Source organism: Marmota monax, unplaced genomic scaffold (assembly GCF_021218885.2).
Source record: "Marmota monax isolate L192 unplaced genomic scaffold, Marmota_monax_Labrador192_F-V1.1 WCK01_AAM20220418_F8-fsc00072, whole genome shotgun sequence".
NCBI classification, from domain to species: domain Eukaryota; kingdom Metazoa; phylum Chordata; class Mammalia; order Rodentia; family Sciuridae; genus Marmota; species Marmota monax.
In genome coordinates, this window is record NW_026692356.1 from 2,130,409 (window position 1) to 2,150,056 (window position 19,648).

The following is a 19,648-nucleotide window of genomic DNA, read 5'->3' on the forward strand; positions in this document are numbered from 1 at the left end:
AACTTTAAAACTTTAAGTTTTAGAATTAGACATATAGCTAGATCTAATCATTGACTACTCCCTCCAGACCAGACCCAATTCTGTATCCAAAGTAAGACATAAATGCATTGAAATTTCTCATTGGCTAATAGGTAAATTCTCCATTCTGTCCTTGAAAGCAGCTAGCCCCAAAATCCTAGATACAAAGGAGTTTCAAATTTCAAATTGAAATTACAATTTGACCCTATTATCGTACATGGCATGATTTGGAAGAACATACCTGTAACTTGTTGAATTATTAATATAAATATTGGTAATGTCATATTAATATAATCCCCCTTAAATTTCAGTGATTTTGTTCCTGTGTGTATATAAATAAGTCACTGTGCTGAACACTGCAGGAGACACAGAGTTTTTTTTTTTTAATTTTTTATTGTTGGCTGTTCAAAACATTACATAGTTCTTGATATATCATATTTCACACTTTGATTCAAGTGGGTTATGAGCTCCCATTTTTACCCCATATACAGATTGCAGAATCACATCAGTTACACATCCATTGATTTACATATTGCCATACTAGTGTCTGTTGTGTTCTGCTGCCTTTCCTATCTTCTACTATCCCCCCTCCCCCCCTCCCCTCCCCTCTTCTCTCTCTGCCCCCTCTACTGACATTCATTTGTCCCCCTTGTATTATTTTTCCCTTTCCCCTCACTTCCTCTTGTATGTACTTTTGTATAACTCTGAGGGTCTCCTTCCATTTCCATGCAATTTCCCTTCTCTCTCCCTCCCACCTCTCATCCCTGTTTAATGTTAATCTTCTTCTCATGCTCTTCGACCCTACTCTGTTCTTAGTTACTCTCCTTATATCAAAGAAGACATTTGGCATTTGTTTTTTAGGGATTGGCTAGCTTCACTTAGCATAATCTGCTCTAATGCCATCCATTTCCCTGTAAATTCTATGATTTTGTCATTTTTTAATGCAGAGTAATACTCCATTGTGTATAAATGCCACATTTTTTTTATCCATTCATCTATTGAAGGGCATCTAGGTTGGTTCCACAGTCTTGCTATTGTGAATTGTGCTGCTATGAACATCGATGTAGCAGTGTCCCTGTAGCATGCTCTTTTTAGGTCTTTAGGGAATAGACCGAGAAGGGGAATAGCTGGGTCAAATGGTGGCTCCATTCCCAGCTTTCCAAGAAATCTCCATACTGCTTTCCAAATTGGCTGCACCAATTTGCAGTCCCACCAGCAATGTACCCTTTTCCCCACATCCTTGCCAGCACTTATTGTTGTTTGACTTCATAATGGCTGCCAATCTAACTGGAGTGAGATGGTATCTTAGGGTGGTTTTGATTTGCATTTCTCTGACTGCTAGAGATGGTGAGCATTTTTTCATGTACTTATTGATTGATTGTATGTCCTCCTCTGAGAAGTGTCTGTTCAGGTCCTTGGCCCATTTGTTGATTGGGTTGTTTGTTATCTTATTGTCTAATTTTTGGAGTTCTTTGTATATTCTGGATATTAGGGCTCTATCTGAAGTGTGAGGAGTAAAGATTTGTTCCCAGGATGTAGGCTCTCTATTTACCTCTCTTATTGTTTCTTTTGCTGAGAAAAAACTTTTTAGTTTGAGTAAGTCCCATTTGTTGATTCTAGTTATTAACTCTTGTGCTATGGGTGTCCTATTGAGGAATTTGGAGCCCGACCCCACAGTATGTAGATTGTAGCCAACTTTTTCTTCTATCAGACGGCGTGTCTCTGATTTGATATCAAGCTCCTTGATCCATTTTGAATTAACTTTTGTGCATGGCGAGAGAAAGGGATTCAGTTTCATTTTGTTGCATATGGATTTCCAGTTTTCCCAGCACCATTTGTTGAAGATGCTGTCCTTCCTCCATTGCATGCTTTTAGCCCCTTTATCAAATATAAGGTAGTTGTAGTTTTGTGGATTGGTTTCTGTGTCCTCTATTCTGTACCATTGGTCCACCCGCCTGTTTTGGTACCAGTACCATGCTGTTTTTGTTACTATTGCTCTGTAGTATAGTTTGAAGTCTGGTATCGCTATACCGCCTGATTCACACTTCCTGCTTAGCATTGTTTTTGCTATTCTGGGTCGTTTATTTTTCCATATGAATTTCATGATTGCTTTCTCTATTTCTACAAGAAATGCCGTTGGGATTTTGATTGGCATTGCATTAAACCTATAGAGAACTTTTGGTAATATCGCCATTTTGATGATGTTAGTTCTGCCTATCCATGAACAGGGTATATTTTTCCATCTTCTGAGATCTTCTTCTATTTCTCTCTTTAGGGTTCTGTAGTTTTCATTGTATAAGTCTTTCACCTCTTTTGTTAGGTTGATTCCCAAGTATTTTATTATTTTTGAAGATATTGTGAATGGAGTGGTTGTCCTCATTTCCATTTCAGAGGATTGAGACACAGAGTTTTAAAACTGGCTTTATCTTCAAGATTTACAATTCAATTAGAGCTATTAGAGCTTTAGACACAGAAAATTAAGGAGACAATGCAAGGTAATAAATGCCAAGTCCACATTGGGCATGTGGCACACACCTGTAATCCCAGCAGCTCAGGAGGCTGAGGCAGGAGGATTGTGAGTTCAAAGCCAGCCTCAGCAACAGCAAGGTACTAAGCCACTCACTGAGACCCTATCTCTAAACAAAATACAAAATAGGGCTGGGGATGTGCCTCAGTGATTGAGTGCCTCTGAGTAAATCCCCAGTACCAAACAATAATAATGTTAATAAGAAATACCAACTCCAAGGTAATGGTACACATACTGGAAGAGTGGGGAGGGTAAGAGTAATCTCCAGGTTATTAAGAAGAAAGGCTCAAACTGGGATCTGACTTGGATATGACTTGGGATCTGGCAGTGGTGTTCAAGCTGGTGTGCCAAAAGCTATGAGGACTTGGATTGGACTGGATTGGCAGAGTGGGTGGTAGGAAGTGACAGAAGATAAAATGAGGAAAACAGTAGGATTAAAATTACAAAGAGAGAACCCTCCATGCCAAGCTAACTTTATACTTTCTAAAATAACCATGGTTTTAGAATGTGAACCATGAGGAGGACTAAATTTATTGTGTTGACAATGTTGTCATAGAAAGTAGCTTATTTATTTAGATCAAAAATGAGAATAAATTCTTTAAAGTATTCCAAAGCCCTCTGTTATTATAGAATAGCACATTACTTCGTGATAAATAAGGAAGAGGGGGGGGGGAACTCAGCATCTAGAAAACACATGAATAGCTGTTCTGAATAACAGGAAGTTCCAGAAATAAAAGGCTAACCCTTTTCTCTGTCACTGATTTGAAAGCTGTCATCCACATTGGCATACCCCCTTAGGAAAGCAGAACAATTTGTAAACATCTTGTGGGGGTGTAAATAGGATTTAAATAGCCTCCCTCTGTCCTGCCTTCCTTTGACTAATCCTCTTTATAGGGTGCAGAATTCCTCAGGCTTTTTATCTGATCCATTGTAGATAAACTCTTCTGTTTTGTGATAAGAAAGCAGTCTTAAGGGAAGATATGCCAGGTGACCTCACTTTGCATAAGACACTAGGTGTGAGAGTCAGCATTCCATCATGATAACTGGGATACCTTGGATAATCAACTTTTAAAGAGAAAGCGGTTCTTCTGGCTCACTATTTGGAAGTTTCAGTCCATGATCATCCAACCCCAGTGCCTTGGGCCTGTGACAGCACATTATACTCATGTGCTAGAGCAAGACCACTTACCCCATGGGAGACAGGGAAGGAAGGAAAGAAGAAAAGGAATGGGTAGGCGTCCCAGTATCCTTTTCAAGGGTATACCCCTGATGAAGACATAGGTTCCCACCTCTTAAAGATTTCACAGCCTCACAACAGCGCCACTCCAGGGAACAAGCCATCCACACATGAAGGATCCATACTGTAGCACTATGATTTTACTGTAGTTATTTCCAATGACTCCTGACACTAGGAATCCACTGAGGTCAGCTCCACTTCCCACTCAGCACCTATGCACAGTGGTTTGACTAATTCAAGCTTCAGTTTCCTCATCTGCAAATAGGATTGATAATAATAATGACTATTTTACATGTGCTTATTAGCATTAAATGATATCATATATATGAAGTGTATGGATAGGACAAATGTCATGGAGTTGATACTTAAAAGAAGTCACCTGGCATGTCCAGCTTTACAGATTAGGAGCCACTCTCATTTCTCTGTGTTAAAATTCAAAATCTACTAAAACTTGCTGCTTCATTTCCATTTGACTTGGAGGTCGATCTTACCCCCAGACATCAAATAAAAATCATGAAGTGTTGAAAACACTAAGTATCTTCCTTTTTGCCCAAGATCCTTGACAACTTAAACTAATTTTCCTTCCTTTAACTCATCCCCTTCCCCAATAAATTTTATGGTTCAGCCCGAGGACCTCACATACTCTTTCAGTTCTTTCCTGCATTAACCCCTTCCTCCCTTCCTCCCTCAACTATTGATGGATTCATACAACAGCAAAAAAAAAAAAAAAAAAACTCCAGAAAGGGACACAGAATAACACAAGGAAAAACAACCATGGAAGATGTGTATTCAGTGGTGGAAAGTTAAGGTAGAATTAAACTCCTTCACCCAATTTTCAGATCAGCTTCCTGTGTTGTTGGCAAGGTGACTAAAGAATAAAAGCTTTCCCTCTGCAATCCTTCTGCTTTTAGTCCCCAGAAAAAGTTTCCTTTTAAAAAAAATTATTTTTGTTGTTTTGCATGAAAAGAGTTTTTATGGCGGATCTCAGCATTGAAAAACAATCAGAAAAATGAAAACCAACACTCACATGTATACAAATAGACTGGCTTGCTTTTAGAGTGGCCTGGAACTGATGTGCTTTGAAGCTTCTCTGAGAATTCCTAAAGTATCCCCTGCATTAAGTCTGGGATTCTCTTCCCCTCCCCAGGACAAAGCTGTAGAGTAGCCACCAGGCTGCTGAGATGTTGAACCACTCCACTGAATGGTGCTAACCATTTCTTTTTTCTGTTTTCAGGTACTATGTTCTCTGCTACAAGTCCAGTGAAGAGCCCCCCGTGAGCCCTGACACCTGTGCCACCATTCTGGAAAAAGCTGGCCTTGATAACTGGGCTCTTGGAAAAACAAAAGTAACACTTCATGTAATTTTCTTGGGAAGCAATGATTTATTGAGAATTATAATATTTAACAGTGATTGAAAATATTGTAGGGATCGATGTAGCTCGGTGGTAGAGCACTTGCCTGGCAGGCTTGAAGCCCTGGATTTGACCCCCAAAACTGCAAAAAAAAGAAAAAAACAAAAAAAAGAAAATATTATGACTTCTTATGAATTCTGTTTAAAAATAGGAGATAGAAATTTACAAATCCATAAAGATTTCCTTCATCAAAATTAAATACTTTTGTTCTTCCTAAAGGTTTCTTTTAAGAAATGCAAGAAAAAAATTATCTCAAAGAAAAATGTATCTCAAAGATTTATTCAAAAACAGACAAGATTTATCATGAATATACTTTACTTCAAATGGTGCTGGAAACAGACTGATACAATTTCCCTATTATAATCACCAACGAATAGTTGAAAAGCTGTAGAGAATCAAAGTGATCAAAACAGGATTCCTGTTTTTCTTTTTATTTTTCTTATTCTCAAGTTTTCTTCTATTATAAATTTTGAAATTTATCTAGAGTCAGATATTCTCCATTATTACTAGACTTGCTCTATGTGCTTTGATAGTGGTGTGTCTATTTTTAGCTTTGAGAACCAGTGGGATCTTTATCTTTTTTCTACTTTGAGAATAAAGTAGAAAGTTACAACCTGTCTTGAATATGGAAATAAGATGGTAGCTGTTTGGAGGGAAGCTGCACTGGGATTTTCAGATATCCTCTTAGCATCACAAGATAAAGATAAGGAAATAAACAGGGTACCAGTGCACACTAAATGTATCTTAGGGCATGCTGAATGCATCATTGGAGAGGATAACATAATGGGTTGAGCATAAGTGAAGAGATATTCATAGATTGGCCATTTAAGGGTAATTATTATCAGCCACACCACAGCAGTGCCAAGACAAACTTCCACATTTGCAAAGAAATGTGTATTGTTTCTTGGGGGCTGGAGGATTGAGCGAGAATTTTCATAATGTTCACATGAGGTGTTGGTCCTGAAATAGTGTAAGGGATTAAAAAAAAAGTCTACCTTAAACTCAATGTCCTACACGTTCAGTAATCCATATTTACTTTAATATTTAGACAGGGAAAATTCTTGCATTGAAAAGAATGATACATATTTTATTCACACTGTTTTCTTTTAGATGCTCACAAAAATGAATTCTGTCAGGCTGAAATTTCATCATTTATGGTCTGAAATGCATGCTTAACTTCAAATGGAGTTTTAACTTGTAAAAAGGCCCTTTGCCATCCCAGTTTTGCATGATATTTAAGTAGCATTTTAAAGCTATTTGTATTTTTCCACTTCACCTTTTCTAACTCATTAACATGGATAAAAGTATTTAATATAAGGACATTTCTAATGTTATGCAAAAAAAAGATGACCTTTTCAAACAGATTGAATTTTAAATGAATTGTCAACAGCAGAATGGACTCAATACATTAACATGTAGAATCCTGTAGTAATTAAAACTGAATCCAATCAAAATCTATAATGCTAAACTATTTACATGTGGGTACCAAGTTTTTCAAGTTCAATGGAACACTGAGAGATCCTCCATGCAGGGTTACCAAGTGTCACGAGTCAGCCATAAAATATGAATTTAAGTGACTTTCTTGATGGATTCAATAAAGTCTTTGAAGTGACCTTTATCTATCTATCAGAAAAAAAAAAATATCTATCAGAAACAAAAAACCTTTTTATTTCATTAGGGAGAATGGGGAAGCTAAAAATTCTAAAATGAGAAGAACACTCCAGATCTTCATACCCCTTCCCTTTTGCCATTTCTTTTAATTTTTTAGAGTTATCCAAAGTCAGCCCTCCTTTCTAGAAGATGGCATTTAGATCTAGTGAGAACATTGTTAATATGTTAAATCCCAGCCTCCCAGATGTGGTATACGTATAAAAACTTAAATTGAGCAAAAAAAAAAAAATACCACTTACAGTAACTTTTGAAATAAATAGTATGTTTTTAGCGTTCTGTTCTTTTGAGAAAAGTAAGAAGTGAATGATTAGAGCATTTGAAATATTCCACATATACAAAATATGCATAAAGTATATATAAGTTCTAGATTGTGATTCCCAACCTATTTTAATTCATTGATGTCAATTTCATTGAAATATTCACAGAATTAAAGACTTTGGATTTATGGGGTTAATTAACCCTGCCTGGGTCACTCTCTTTGCCTTACACCCTCCACTGACACCCTATAAGCTCCTAAAGGAAAGTGCCCCTGTCTTATTCATCTTTGTATCCCCACCAGATAAGTACACATAAGAGGTCTAAATAAACAGTTGACAAACAAATAACTGTATTGTCTCTGGGAAGTATCATTGTCTTTTTTTCACTTACGGCATAAAAATTTGCTTAAACCCAGAATACATGATGCTAAAATTTTTCTAGAAGAGCTCAACATCCTTCACTCTAATTATTGCATCTGACAGAACCCAAAATTTCCTGTTGTGAATGAGCAATATCATTGCCATCTTCTGCTTCTTACTCAGAGAATGGTTTTCTGGGGCCAAACAAGCAAAAGATAAGTGATTCCCCAAATCTAAAAGAGATTGACTATACAGCCTATTTGTTCTTCAAAGCATAGCACATGATTGCTTTACATTTGTGTGCCATGGTTTTATTTACATTTTATTTTAATTCTTTTAAGGTGTTCCTTAAATATTATCACGTGGAACAGTTAAATCTAATGCGGAAAGAAGCCATTGACAAGCTCATTTTGATTCAAGCCTGTGTCAGAGCATTCTTGAGTTCAAGAAGATACCAAAAAATACAACAGAAAAGGAAAGAAAGTGCTATAATAATTCAGTCAGGTAATTACTCAGACACTTCACAATGTAACAAAGCATAATGTTCTGTTTTGATATAGGCATGAAATCAGATCTTCTAGCACTTGCTATATACAGACCTCCAATTTTCATGTAGCTTATATGTTTACCCCCAGTCTGAGTAGCCTTGATATTTTCCTCTATGTTAAATCTAATCAGATTGTTTCAGTGACTGACACTTCTAATATTTGAATAATTTTTTGTTTCAAGTAAAATAACTTTTAAATTTTCTGTCAAGGACTAGTGAAATGCAATTGACCTATTGCACAAGATATGGCAAATTATTGAATTAATTATGGATCTCAAGAATCATATTACAGTATTATAATTCATCTGACAATGAGATTTTTCCTACTGTATTCCAAAGGTTACACTTGCCATAATTTTTGACAACTTAATTAAATTTTATTTTGTTAAAGGGCATTCATTTCTTTTTACTAGCTCTAGGGAAATAATATCTATAATCATACTTTCCTTCACAAATTCTTCTTAAAATGTTAATAGACTGTGTATTTTGCTGTCTATTTTTCTACAGGATGCTGAATTTAAATAGAGCCTAGTACGGTTGGTACCATGTCATTCAAACATTTTCGACTGGATACCCATAGCAAAACATGTATTTTACGTGATAACCTGATACATACACACAGCAATACACTCTGATATTTTCTATTCTAGTCTATTTCATTTCATTTTTAGATGCTAGATTTTGGCCCCTAAGTCGATTTTATGATCCTCTAAAGGTGTATAGTTGTATTCTGCAGAAAATTGATTTGTGGTGGGAATAACTGACATTCAAGACAGTCGCATCCCAGTCCCAGTTCCATCAATCAATAGCAGGTCATCATTATCTCTTTTGGAATTTTAAGCTGTGAACTTCTCGATAAGACATCAAAATGCAGTCCCTATAATTTGAGATCTAATCTTTCATCCACAGTTCTGAAATGCACAAAGCTCTGAAAACAAGTCTTTCAGAAATCATTTGGCAGTGGAACATGTCCTAATATAAAGTGAAGTTATGTGCAGTTCTGTATTCATTCCATTGAGTTGAAATATTCCATTTTTCTGAAGTATTCATTCGTTTGATATGGGGTGCTTTCTTGACATGAGGAATGTTACATAATAGGCAATATCACTCACTGTTTCCTCTCTAAAATAAAATACTTCTGTTGGGTCTGAGGTGGGGACTTTCTATGTCATCCAGGCTAGTCTCAAACTCCTGGACTCCAACAGCCCTCCCACTTCAGCCTCCTGAGTAACTGGGACCTCGGGTACACACGCACTGCACTAGACTAAAACAAAATTCTGTAATCCAAATTCTGAAATGTATCAGGCCCCAAGGACAATTGGCCAAATGTCCAAAACCTGCAGTTAGATATAGATAATAAGGACTTTCTCCCATGAAGAGTAGAACATAACAAAAAAAAAAAAAAAGGAAAATAATTATTAGCAGATTTTCTGCAATTTTGTCATTGACTTGGTTCATCTGTATCATTCTAGTTTTATTTTAGTCCTTCCCTGGGTATGAAAGACCCTTCAGGGAGTCTATGACTGTAAATTGTATCTAGAAGCATCTTGTCACTGAGCCCATTTAAAAAAAAAAAAAACTGTTTTCTATGTGGCATCTTTAATTTCATTTTCCCTTTGACATTGATGGTCAAAACCACTTGTTTCTGTTCAACACTGCTTTGGGCCTTGCATGTTTCAGCTGCAAGAGGACATCTAGCCAGGAAACAAAGAAAAGAAATGGTTAGCATGAAAAACACAGCAAGAGCAACCATCCAGATGTGTGATCAAGAACCTGACTACAAGAAAAACTTTGAAAATAAGAGGTAGAATGATGTTCTTTCTTGTGCCATTTTGAAACAAAGGTTTTTTCAAACCAATAAGGTCATAGAACAGTGTTCACAGTCCCTCTCATACTAACCAGGTACTGACCCAAAAAATGTCAGTGAACATGCAGCAGCCACCCTCTTGCTCTTATCTTAGCTGGGAGGTCACTGGTATCTCACGCTGATGACACTTTCCTTCCCAGGGTGCTGTGCTGTGGCTCCCCTTGGCCTCTACCAGACTGCTTTCTGGAAGTAGTTCTGTTCCAAAGAATGAGTGTCCTTTGATAATAATTCTCCCTTTCCCCACATTCAAATACCTCTCCTCATCTAAACAGTGTCCTTGGGTCCATTCATTCATTTCTGTAGTCTTAAGAGCCAATATGCCAGTGTCCACTAAATCATAATCACCAGCTGCCCTTTCTACTTTTGAAATTTCTCATGTATGTTTCCAAGCACATATGAGCAGATCACCCGAACTCATTTATTCAGCAATCTGTATGCTACGCAGTGGGCACACATAGATAAATGAAATAAAATCTCAACAAATTGCTTCCATCTTCCTGGTAAAGAAATATGACCCATAAGTACATTTCTAATGAAATGGGTTAAAATATGCAAGGAGTTTGGAGAGGGTAAGGAGGAGGGAACCCTGCCTTCATGATAAAAATTAAGGAAGAGAAAATACCTAAATGTTGCCTACGTGGAGAAACTTGAATTGATCAAAAGATAAGTGACTGATTCTCCAGGGAGGTAAAGATCATTCCAGCCCCATCTTTAACATCAGAGCTGGCCACAGAAGGTGTGAAAGAATGAGATAGAAGAAGAGATGGTGTCCTTCTCTCCCCACTCACCCACACCTGGTATTCTCTCACCCAACACACTGATACCAATAGTGAATCCCATAGATGGTTTTCCTACCATTTCTTCCCCTCCCCTTCACCCACACTCTCCCTATGACACCCAGGCCAGCCTTGTTTCCTTGTTTGACAAACACAATGTTTATCTGAAATGCAAAGGCATTTGGTGGTGTCTTCAGTTTTTTGTGTACTCAAAGACCTGCATATATGCTCTTTGTCCTTGCCTGTAACAAACAGTCCAGGTAAGTTGTTTCTCCTTGTTACTAGTTATAAAACAGTCCAGCGAACTTCAGAATGACCACCTGCATGTCTCAGGGACAGGAAGATGGATGCTATCTGTGACACCTGAGATACATAAACTGGTTGCAGATGGAAGAAAGAAACACCAATTTTACTACTTTTAGAAATTACTACTTGGAGAATTTAAATTACTACGTTTAGATATTACATTTAATGAGGAAGTCTGATGTTCAGGTAGATACTAATTTGCTTCCACCTTCTGAGGACACCAAGGGTTAGCTTTCAATTTAGCAGATACTTATTAAGCATCTACTACATGTCAGATCCACTTTAGAGCACATGAATGTGAATGAGACACCTTCCCCACATGGACTGGCATGGGGAATTTGACATTTATTGGCCTGTCAGAGGCAGTGCACTGCAAAACCAGACATAAAAGAAGTACAAGGATTTTGAATGTTTTTGCCATAAAAAAGTGATAAAGTTGGAGGAAATGAATATGTTTAACCCAATGACACAATGGCTACATGTACTGAAACATCACCCGGTACCCCATTAATATGTATAACTTTTGTGTTTTATACATCAGTTAAAATAAATTTAATTTCTAAGAAAAAGTACAAGTAGAGAATCAAGGGACGTTCAGAGGCAGGAAAGAGAAATGTCAGGGAAAGTGAGGCAGGCGCACCTGGCACACACCCACTTACCAAGCTCTGCTCTCTAGCACCCTCAGCCCTCCACGACTTCTGACTTTCCTTTCCTGCAGCCACCTGAAACCCTTGCTTTCCTTTACCCTTCCTTGAGCAGCCCCTGACCTGTGACCTAGAAAACTACACTTAGGATTTGGAAAAAGGTGGAGCCCTCCCACCCTCTCCAGCAGGAGTCAGAAGAGACCATCACCAGTCCTTCCCCTGCTGGAGCTCTGAAAGGTTATCCTGAGAAGCATCTTTGCACATCTTTAGGTCCTCCACGTGCTGTGCTTGCCCCTGGCACACAGTGGAATGTCCTGTAGCATGAATTCAGACATGTAACTCATGTGGGATGGACCTGACAATTTGAGCAGTGCATACAAGGTCTTACCAGTAAGATGCATTTGAAGTCTCAATACTAACTTATAATGTTTTGTTTTTTTTCGTGGAGTGTAGACATTTAGAGATTACATGCTTATCTTCTCGCATTAGTTGCCTATTTTGATTAAATATAAATATCCTGGTGAGTTTAATTAAGATGAAGTATTTAATTACTAGCATGGCCACTCTTCGAAATGATGGTGGGGATTCATGATTCCCTGCATTGTTTTCTGTTTCATCCAAGATTCTGATAGGCCTTCAGAAGATGCCAGAGAAAGCCTAACAAGTGGTCAGTGGTATTAAGAAAATGGAGTCCCAGGAGATTTTTCCACCTTTGACTCACAGAAGAGTCCTTCTTCACAACCAAATTGCAAAAGACCAAAACTCTCACATGTGTTCTGGGCTGATTTGAAAGTGTTGAGCACAAGCCCCGCCAGAGAGAAGGGAGAGGTATTAGAATGCCACATTGTGACTTTTTAACTCCACCTAAATGCCATTGTTTAATTGATTTAAAAAAAAAAATAAATGACAGTGGAATGCATTACAATTCTTATTACACATATACAGCACAATTTTTCATATCTCTGGTTGTATATAAAGTATAATGACACCAATTCATGTCCTTATACATGTACTTTGGATAATGATGACCATCACATGCCACCATCCTTGCTAATCCCCTGCCTCTTCCCTTTCCCTTTCACCCTGTGCCATATCTAGAGTTCATTTATTCCTCCCAAACTCCCCCTCCCTACCCCACTAGGAGTCAGCTTCCTTATATCAGAGAAAACATTCAGCATTTGTTTTGGGGGGATTGGCTAACTTCACTTAGCATTATCTTCTCCAACGCCATCCATTTACCTGCAAATGCCATGATTCTAAATGCCATTTTCATGTCTGTATTGCTCTTGTGAGGGTTTTGGCCTTGGCTTGCAGAGGAGGGGGAGCTATAAAGAAGACCAATTTCCTTATCTTCAAGTTAAGGTGAAATCAGTTTTAAAGGATATTGGCAAAGCAACAACAATCATGAGCTGTATCAGGACACTGCTCTAGCTTTAATTTTGTAAGCTATTTCCTGTGATCAATATACTTGGTGGTTATTAAACTATCTACCTGAACCTCATGTACACACTCAGCTTACTGGTCTCAAAACTAGGCATGTTTCCCACAACCTCTCATCACATGGCATTTTGTTCTAAAAATGATACAATTAAATTCCTAGAATTTTGGATATCTCGTGAAATGAAAATATGGATCTTTGTGTGCTTGCTATATCTGCCTCTAAGCTGAAACTTGTTTTCTCATTATTCAAATAGTTGTAGAATAGAGTAGAGAGAACATTTTGGGAAGCTCTTGATTAATGTGACTTGATAAAATTTTTTTTGAGCTCTTTTTGCTCCTTTTGTTTTTCTCCCACCCTTTTATGGCTTGTAGCTGTTGCCAAAAGAAGTAATAAGCTCTCGTTTAGTATCATCATGTATTCAGATCTAATATTTTTTGTGCAGGGAATCTTTTGTGAAGAAACAGACAGAAAATGCAGTATCTACTAATGAAATTGTGATTCCAGCTTCAAATAATAAAGGGAGTCCTTTGGTAGGGAAGGCTTCTACTTTCAAAACCAAAGGGGAAGCCACCAATGCGGTTGAGAGTAACAACAGAGGATATCAAACTCCTCAAAAAGTGAATAATGTGTATGGAGAAAAGGCTGATCAAGAACTGTACCTCGTTGGGCACCCCTGGGCAGAAGAAGTAAGCCCCAAACAGAAGTATATCAAAGACCAAGAAGAAAACAAAATAAAGACAAAGGAGGAAAACACTGTGATCCAGAGTCACTATCAGAGGTACACTGAAGAAAGGAATTTTGAAGAATCAAAAGCAGCATATCTGGGAAAGGGGATCCTATCAGAAGGGCCATGCGACCCAGGACTTTGGTTAGCTGAGAATGAGAATTCCTTTAAAAAGACTTGGGAACCTACTCTTAACCAAAGGTCAGTTTCTCAAAATGCACATCATAGCAAAGAAAAAGAAAAGACTTCTGTAGTTACCCAGAACTCATCCGTGTACAGCCAGGAGAGAGGCCATCAGAGAGACCAGGCAGTCAAAGAGAGGCCCGTTGAACCAGTGATACAGGACCAGGAAGAAAGCAAAGCTGCTGTGTTCACTCAGAACAAATATGGGGGATTTATGCAAAGGCAGCAACTAAGGGAGGGCAGGGTGTCTCCTTCTTTTAAGAATGAAAAGATTCTTGCAACACCAGGAGAAGTAACAAGAAACACCCACAGTGTATATTCCTGTCCCACAAAACATGAGGAAACCCCCAATATCAAGATGAAGGATGACAGATACTCAAAAGCAACTTCAGAAAAAGCAGCCTGTGATTTGGCGATATTTTCAAAAGAGGTATGTATACAAACAAATTTATTTACTAGTATAAATCTCTGGGAATGACCCAGTAGCTTAATTAAACAAATGATGAATAGTTGATGCATTGTTTCATCTGTTTGAGACCTTTTTAATTAAGTGTCTCGAGGATTATACTATTTAAATGCTGTATACTTTTTTAAAAATTTACTGTGATTAAAAAAAAAGCAAAAAAAAATGTGGTAGAAACTTCATGTAGTGAGGATACTGGAGAGGTTTTAAAAGACTGGGATTGGATAGTGCAAAATTTCATGTTTCTATGAGACCTTTTGTTACTGCTAAAAAAATATATAAGTTTTGTAAGCCCCCTAGTCTATTCTTTCTCCCTGACTCCAGTTTTAGTTGAAAAGGCATAATTAGATGTTAAAATGAGATATGTAGTCATAGTAAGATATGTATCTAATGAAACCCTCACAATAATAAGCAGATCATGGATAATTAAGATCACAAAGAAAAAAAAAACACAAGAAATTCTCTCATGGAGATTATTTCATATCACCCATAGGCATGTCTCAGGTTTTAGGGCTTCTGGCACGCATATATGGATTTCTAACAAATTATTACTGTGGGGAGATATAGGAACCAGTTCCTGTTAAGTTCCTGCTCTTTCTAGGCATTTAACCTGAAGGAAATGACTTTGTCCTAGCACTTTATTTTATGCTGTATAAAGTGAAAGGTTTTAACTTGGTGACCTCTAAAATACATGAATTCCTAGTGTAGTCAATGGTATATAAAATAAGAAGAAATATCATAATAGGCCAGTTCAAGGAAGTATCATCTAATATCCCTGAACCCTTACAATCTGCCTTTAGTCTCTGGTGGCAGCTGAGCCCATGAAAAATGCAATCATTGGCATTGGTCCCCACCTTAGTGCTATAGGAATGGTCTAACATCTCCAACATCTGGCTGTCAGTGGAGGTCTGCCATTGATTAATTTACCTAGTCCCTATTTTGGTTTTTTTTAGGCACCTGGAAATAGTGAATTTACATTCATGAATGAATGGATAGTGAATTCACATTTGGTGCATAAATTTGCTCACTCCAATAGTCAAATCAGGGATTAAACCTAGACCTGCTATATCACTGAGACACCAAAAAGAATTAGCATCACGGATTCATCCACCAGGGGCTGGCTAATGACACCATGGGGGTGGATTCATTGCTCCACAGAGGCAGACAAGCAGGAGCCCACAGGCAACCCTAGCGGGACAGCCAGGTTGTCAGAGGTGGGTAGGTTGGAAAGAGAGAGTTGTCCTGAAGTCAAGCTAAGACTGGAAAGAAAAAAAGGGAAGGGGCTGAGGTTGTGGCTCAGTGGGAAAGTGCTTGCCTAGCATGTGTGAGGCACTGGATTACATTCTCAGCACCACATAAAAAAATAAATAAATAAAGGTATTGTGTCCATCTATAACTAATAAAAATACTTTAAAAAGAAAGAAAAGGAGGGAAGCTTAGCATAGTGAAAGGCAGCAGAGGGCTTCCTCAGGATAGAATTAGAAAGGCAATCCCAGCAGAATGATAAGGGCAGATGTCAGATCTCAGGAACCCCAGGAAGGACTTGATGGAGATGGCATGGCACACTGTAGCATATGTTTGTCAGTTTTTTCATGAGAAATGTGAGATGAGTGAGTAGCACAAAGGGGGAAGTTATGTTAAGTGAGGACTATATCAGACCTTTGGTACAGGAGTCAGGGTGGGTTCTAGAGAAAGAAGGGCATGGGAGTGGCAGGGAATGTTAATAAAGAATTCAGAAGACCGCTGTGTTCCTATGGAATTCTAAGAATTCTTTTTCTTGATTTGTTCTGACACGTGACCTTTTTAGATATCAAAGTTATCTGAAGAATATTTCATTCTGCAGAAAAAAATGAATGAAATGATTTTGTCACAGCAACTGAAGCCACTTTATCTGGGTGTTGATCCCTGTAAGTCAATTAATGGACGGGTTTCTTCTCAGCAGTGCCTCTCAGGTAAAAATCAATAAAGCCAGAACTTCCTAACGGGGGAGAAAATGCCAGACACTTTATTAGTTTCCCACCTGTATTATTTGGTATATTTGAGGTGACTTGTTCTGTCTCCAGGGAAACCTTTGTTCCATTCCATTTCTTATAAGCATATACACATTTTTCCAGAATGTTCTTCCCACCTCCTACCTTCTCATACATCTTTCTCCTCTTGTTTTCTTCTTTTACTTTTTTTTTTTTTGTCTTTTACACACTTTAATTAGAACTTGTCATATGACACCCAGAAGGGAACAATAAACAATGGTTTAGAGAAAGTAGGCCAGGATTTAGAATCAATAAAAGAAAACAAACACATGAAATATTTCTATTTCTTTGGTCAGTATGAGCAAGCTTGAGTATAGGGTGGAAAGTGCAAATCTCTGTTCAGATGAACAAAACCCAGATACATAAGAAATACCATTATAAAATTTTCTTCTGGTCAGCCTCAGTCATACACTGCCCCCTTGGCACCAAACTAAAATGGTGAAGAATTCTATCTCATTAATTATCAATCCCCCACCACAGGGCTGTACAAAGGCCGAGGGAGGCCAGTGAAGGTCAAATAGAGTCTGCATTCGCCAGACATTTGTCTGTGAAGTTACTGCTGGGATACCCATCATCCCAGCTGGCCTCCTTCAAATTGAGAATCTCTGCTATTCTCAGACCCTACAGGCTGCACCTGGGAACTGGACGTCTGGAGTCTCACTGTCCGCCATGTTCCAGGTGGCCTCCTCTCTGTGGCCTGATCAAAGCTTCAGGATTCCCATCTATGTGGACCCAGCTGACCTCTGGGAGATTTTTCTGAAAGAATCTGCATTTATTTTCCCTCACTTTCTTTTAGGCCTTCTGCTTTCTTGCCAGATACTTAATGCCATCTTTGGAATGAGTTTGACTTTTAGGAAAGACAGGAAGAGCAACGGGCCTTGTACAGCTTCTGATTTCTTCCTTACAAAATCTCTGAGGCAATAAAATACTAAGATAAGCTCAGCTACTCTCCTAGCATGGGAGGGAGGGGAAATAGGCAATATTTCTATCACTTACCCTGCAGTATTGCTTTGTAAGTCAAGAATGTGGCGAAGCTTAAAGCTTCAACAAAAAAACTTCAACCAAAGAACTGTGTACCTGTTGGCACTTGGGTGCTTTCTGCTGATGCTCTCCTGCTCCCTAGTTCTGGCCACAACCTTTTGCTTTAAAGAATAGAGTTTTAACAAGTTAAACCCCAGAGGTCCTTAGGTTGGCTGTTGCCCATGATCTGTGCCCCAAGGCACATGACCTGTGACTAGGCAGAGGAGGAAGGTATCAGCGGCAGATTCCCACTTGGTTGCATGTGGCTATGCTGGTGTGTGTGGGCAGTGAGGTGCAGAGGTGTGGGGATGCAGGGGAAGCCAGGCAGGACCTCTACAAAGCAGCTCATAAAGTCCATGTTTATCCAAGTCCATGGCTGGAAAGAGGAGGTGGAAGTGGGAAGCACCACCTTGGGAGGTTGTGGAAGCTGTTGGTATGTGGCCTGGCTATCACTTTTGAACTTCCAGGGACTTTGGAGAGGCCTGAAAAGCAGCAGAATGACACTAGAAAATCAAGTCATGATTCACTTTCTTCTTTAATCTTCCATTGTTTTACTTGGACTTAAGAAGAATATCAGAGATCAATTATTAGCTTACATGAAGAAGATTGTAAGTCAGAACCATTTCTTTAACCCTTTGGGTTTAGAGGAAGAATCTTTTTGTTCCCTATAGAGGTGGAGAGGGTATGTATTCTACAATTGTTGAAGGCTAAATTGGCAAACATCTAATTGTCCTGAGTGCCCAAGAGTAGCAAAGAAAGTACCTTGAGAGGGTCTGAAGTGACCCAGAAGGCACAGAAGGACCTGGGTGGACCTGACATTCCAAAATCTAGGAGTAAGGGAAGATGCCATTGATGCCAGTGACCAGAGACTAGACAGGACAAGTCACTCAACAGATGCTGTTGAACAGCCCAAAATGGCTACAGAACAGGTGTCCACTCCTCACTAATGCCTTAGAGATGCTGAAATCTCCCACTCTACCCCCAACTTTGATGTGGCCCTGAGCTGACAAATGGGAAGGTCAGAAACCAAAAATGGCTAAGTTTACTTAGACACTAAGACAATTGAAAGCAATTGAGTTGAACTAGGACTTGTTAAAAAAAAATACTAGAAAGTAAAGATGAGCCCTAAGAAGTAAAAATTAAGTCTAGTTTTAGGAAAATTAAGTTATATTTTTGTGAATCTGAATTGTAGTGGTGAAAAAAAATGTAACTTTGGTATAGGCAAACAGCTTCATTTTTTAGAAGATCATTCTGATCACGTTACGTGAATAGAATTTGACCACATGAAGGGAAATGTGGAAGGCCAGCACAAGAGTCTGGCAGTCTGGAGGAGGAGGTGGTCAAGAAGGTAGTTTAAAGCTGATCAGTCAATAGATTGCAAAGGATTTCGTGATAGATTGCATAGGATTTGGTGATAGATTGCATGAGATGGGGCAAGTCAAGGTTTCCAGCATGATCAGCAGGGTATACCTGAGGTGGGAAGGGTTAGATGAAGAGCAGAGCTGTGGGTTGGGGTCAAGGCATGTCAAATAAGAGAAACCGTTGATGAATTCAGGTCTCTTAGGTAGGCAGGTGGACACTGACATGGTAACTGAAGCCATGTACTAGGTAGGATTTTGCAGGGAATCCTACAGTGAGAAGAGAAGAGAGGGAAAGGGGAAGAGGAAGGAGAAGGGGGCTTAATACAGGAGCTTAGACATGGGCAGGACAGGTAGAGAAGACTCGGCAAAGAGAAACAACCAAAGAAGATGGAGGATGGCCAGGGAGCCTGGAACCTCAGAGGCCAGGGCAAGAAGGGGGTTTAATAGGCTAGTGGGCAAAATGATGCTGAGAGAGCAAAAAAAGAACTATAAAATATCCAGGAAATTTTCTACTTGTTAACAGTTGTTAATTGAATTCTCCAAATGTTATTTGAATATTAGAACAGACACGGAAGGAAAGAGGGATATAATCATTGGGCTCCTTTTGGAGAGATTTATCCCCCATATCTGTGATTACAAACCATATTCATATATTTTAATGATCTGTTTATTTTAAAAATTTTTTGAATAGCTTATAAACACTCACTATAAAATATAGGCCAGAGAATTTAAATCAAGGTCACAAATTGGGCCAGATATTGCTTGATTAATATCTAATCCTCACAAAGGAACCAAATTCATTAT

At 38.6% G+C, this 19,648-nt stretch overlaps 1 protein-coding gene across 1 annotated transcript in view; it reads left to right on the plus strand.

Moving 5' to 3' along the window:
* Myo3a (myosin IIIA) overlaps positions 1–19,648 on the plus strand; it is a 203,283-nt gene that overhangs the window by 153,508 nt on the left and 30,127 nt on the right. The window contains exons 25-29 of the mRNA XM_046442267.2: positions 5,017–5,128; positions 7,824–7,986; positions 9,710–9,833; positions 13,506–14,400; positions 16,241–16,385. Of these exons, the coding sequence (XP_046298223.1) occupies positions 5,017–5,128; positions 7,824–7,986; positions 9,710–9,833; positions 13,506–14,400; positions 16,241–16,385 (1,439 nt within the window). The remainder of the gene's footprint in view (positions 1–5,016; positions 5,129–7,823; positions 7,987–9,709; positions 9,834–13,505; positions 14,401–16,240; positions 16,386–19,648) is intronic.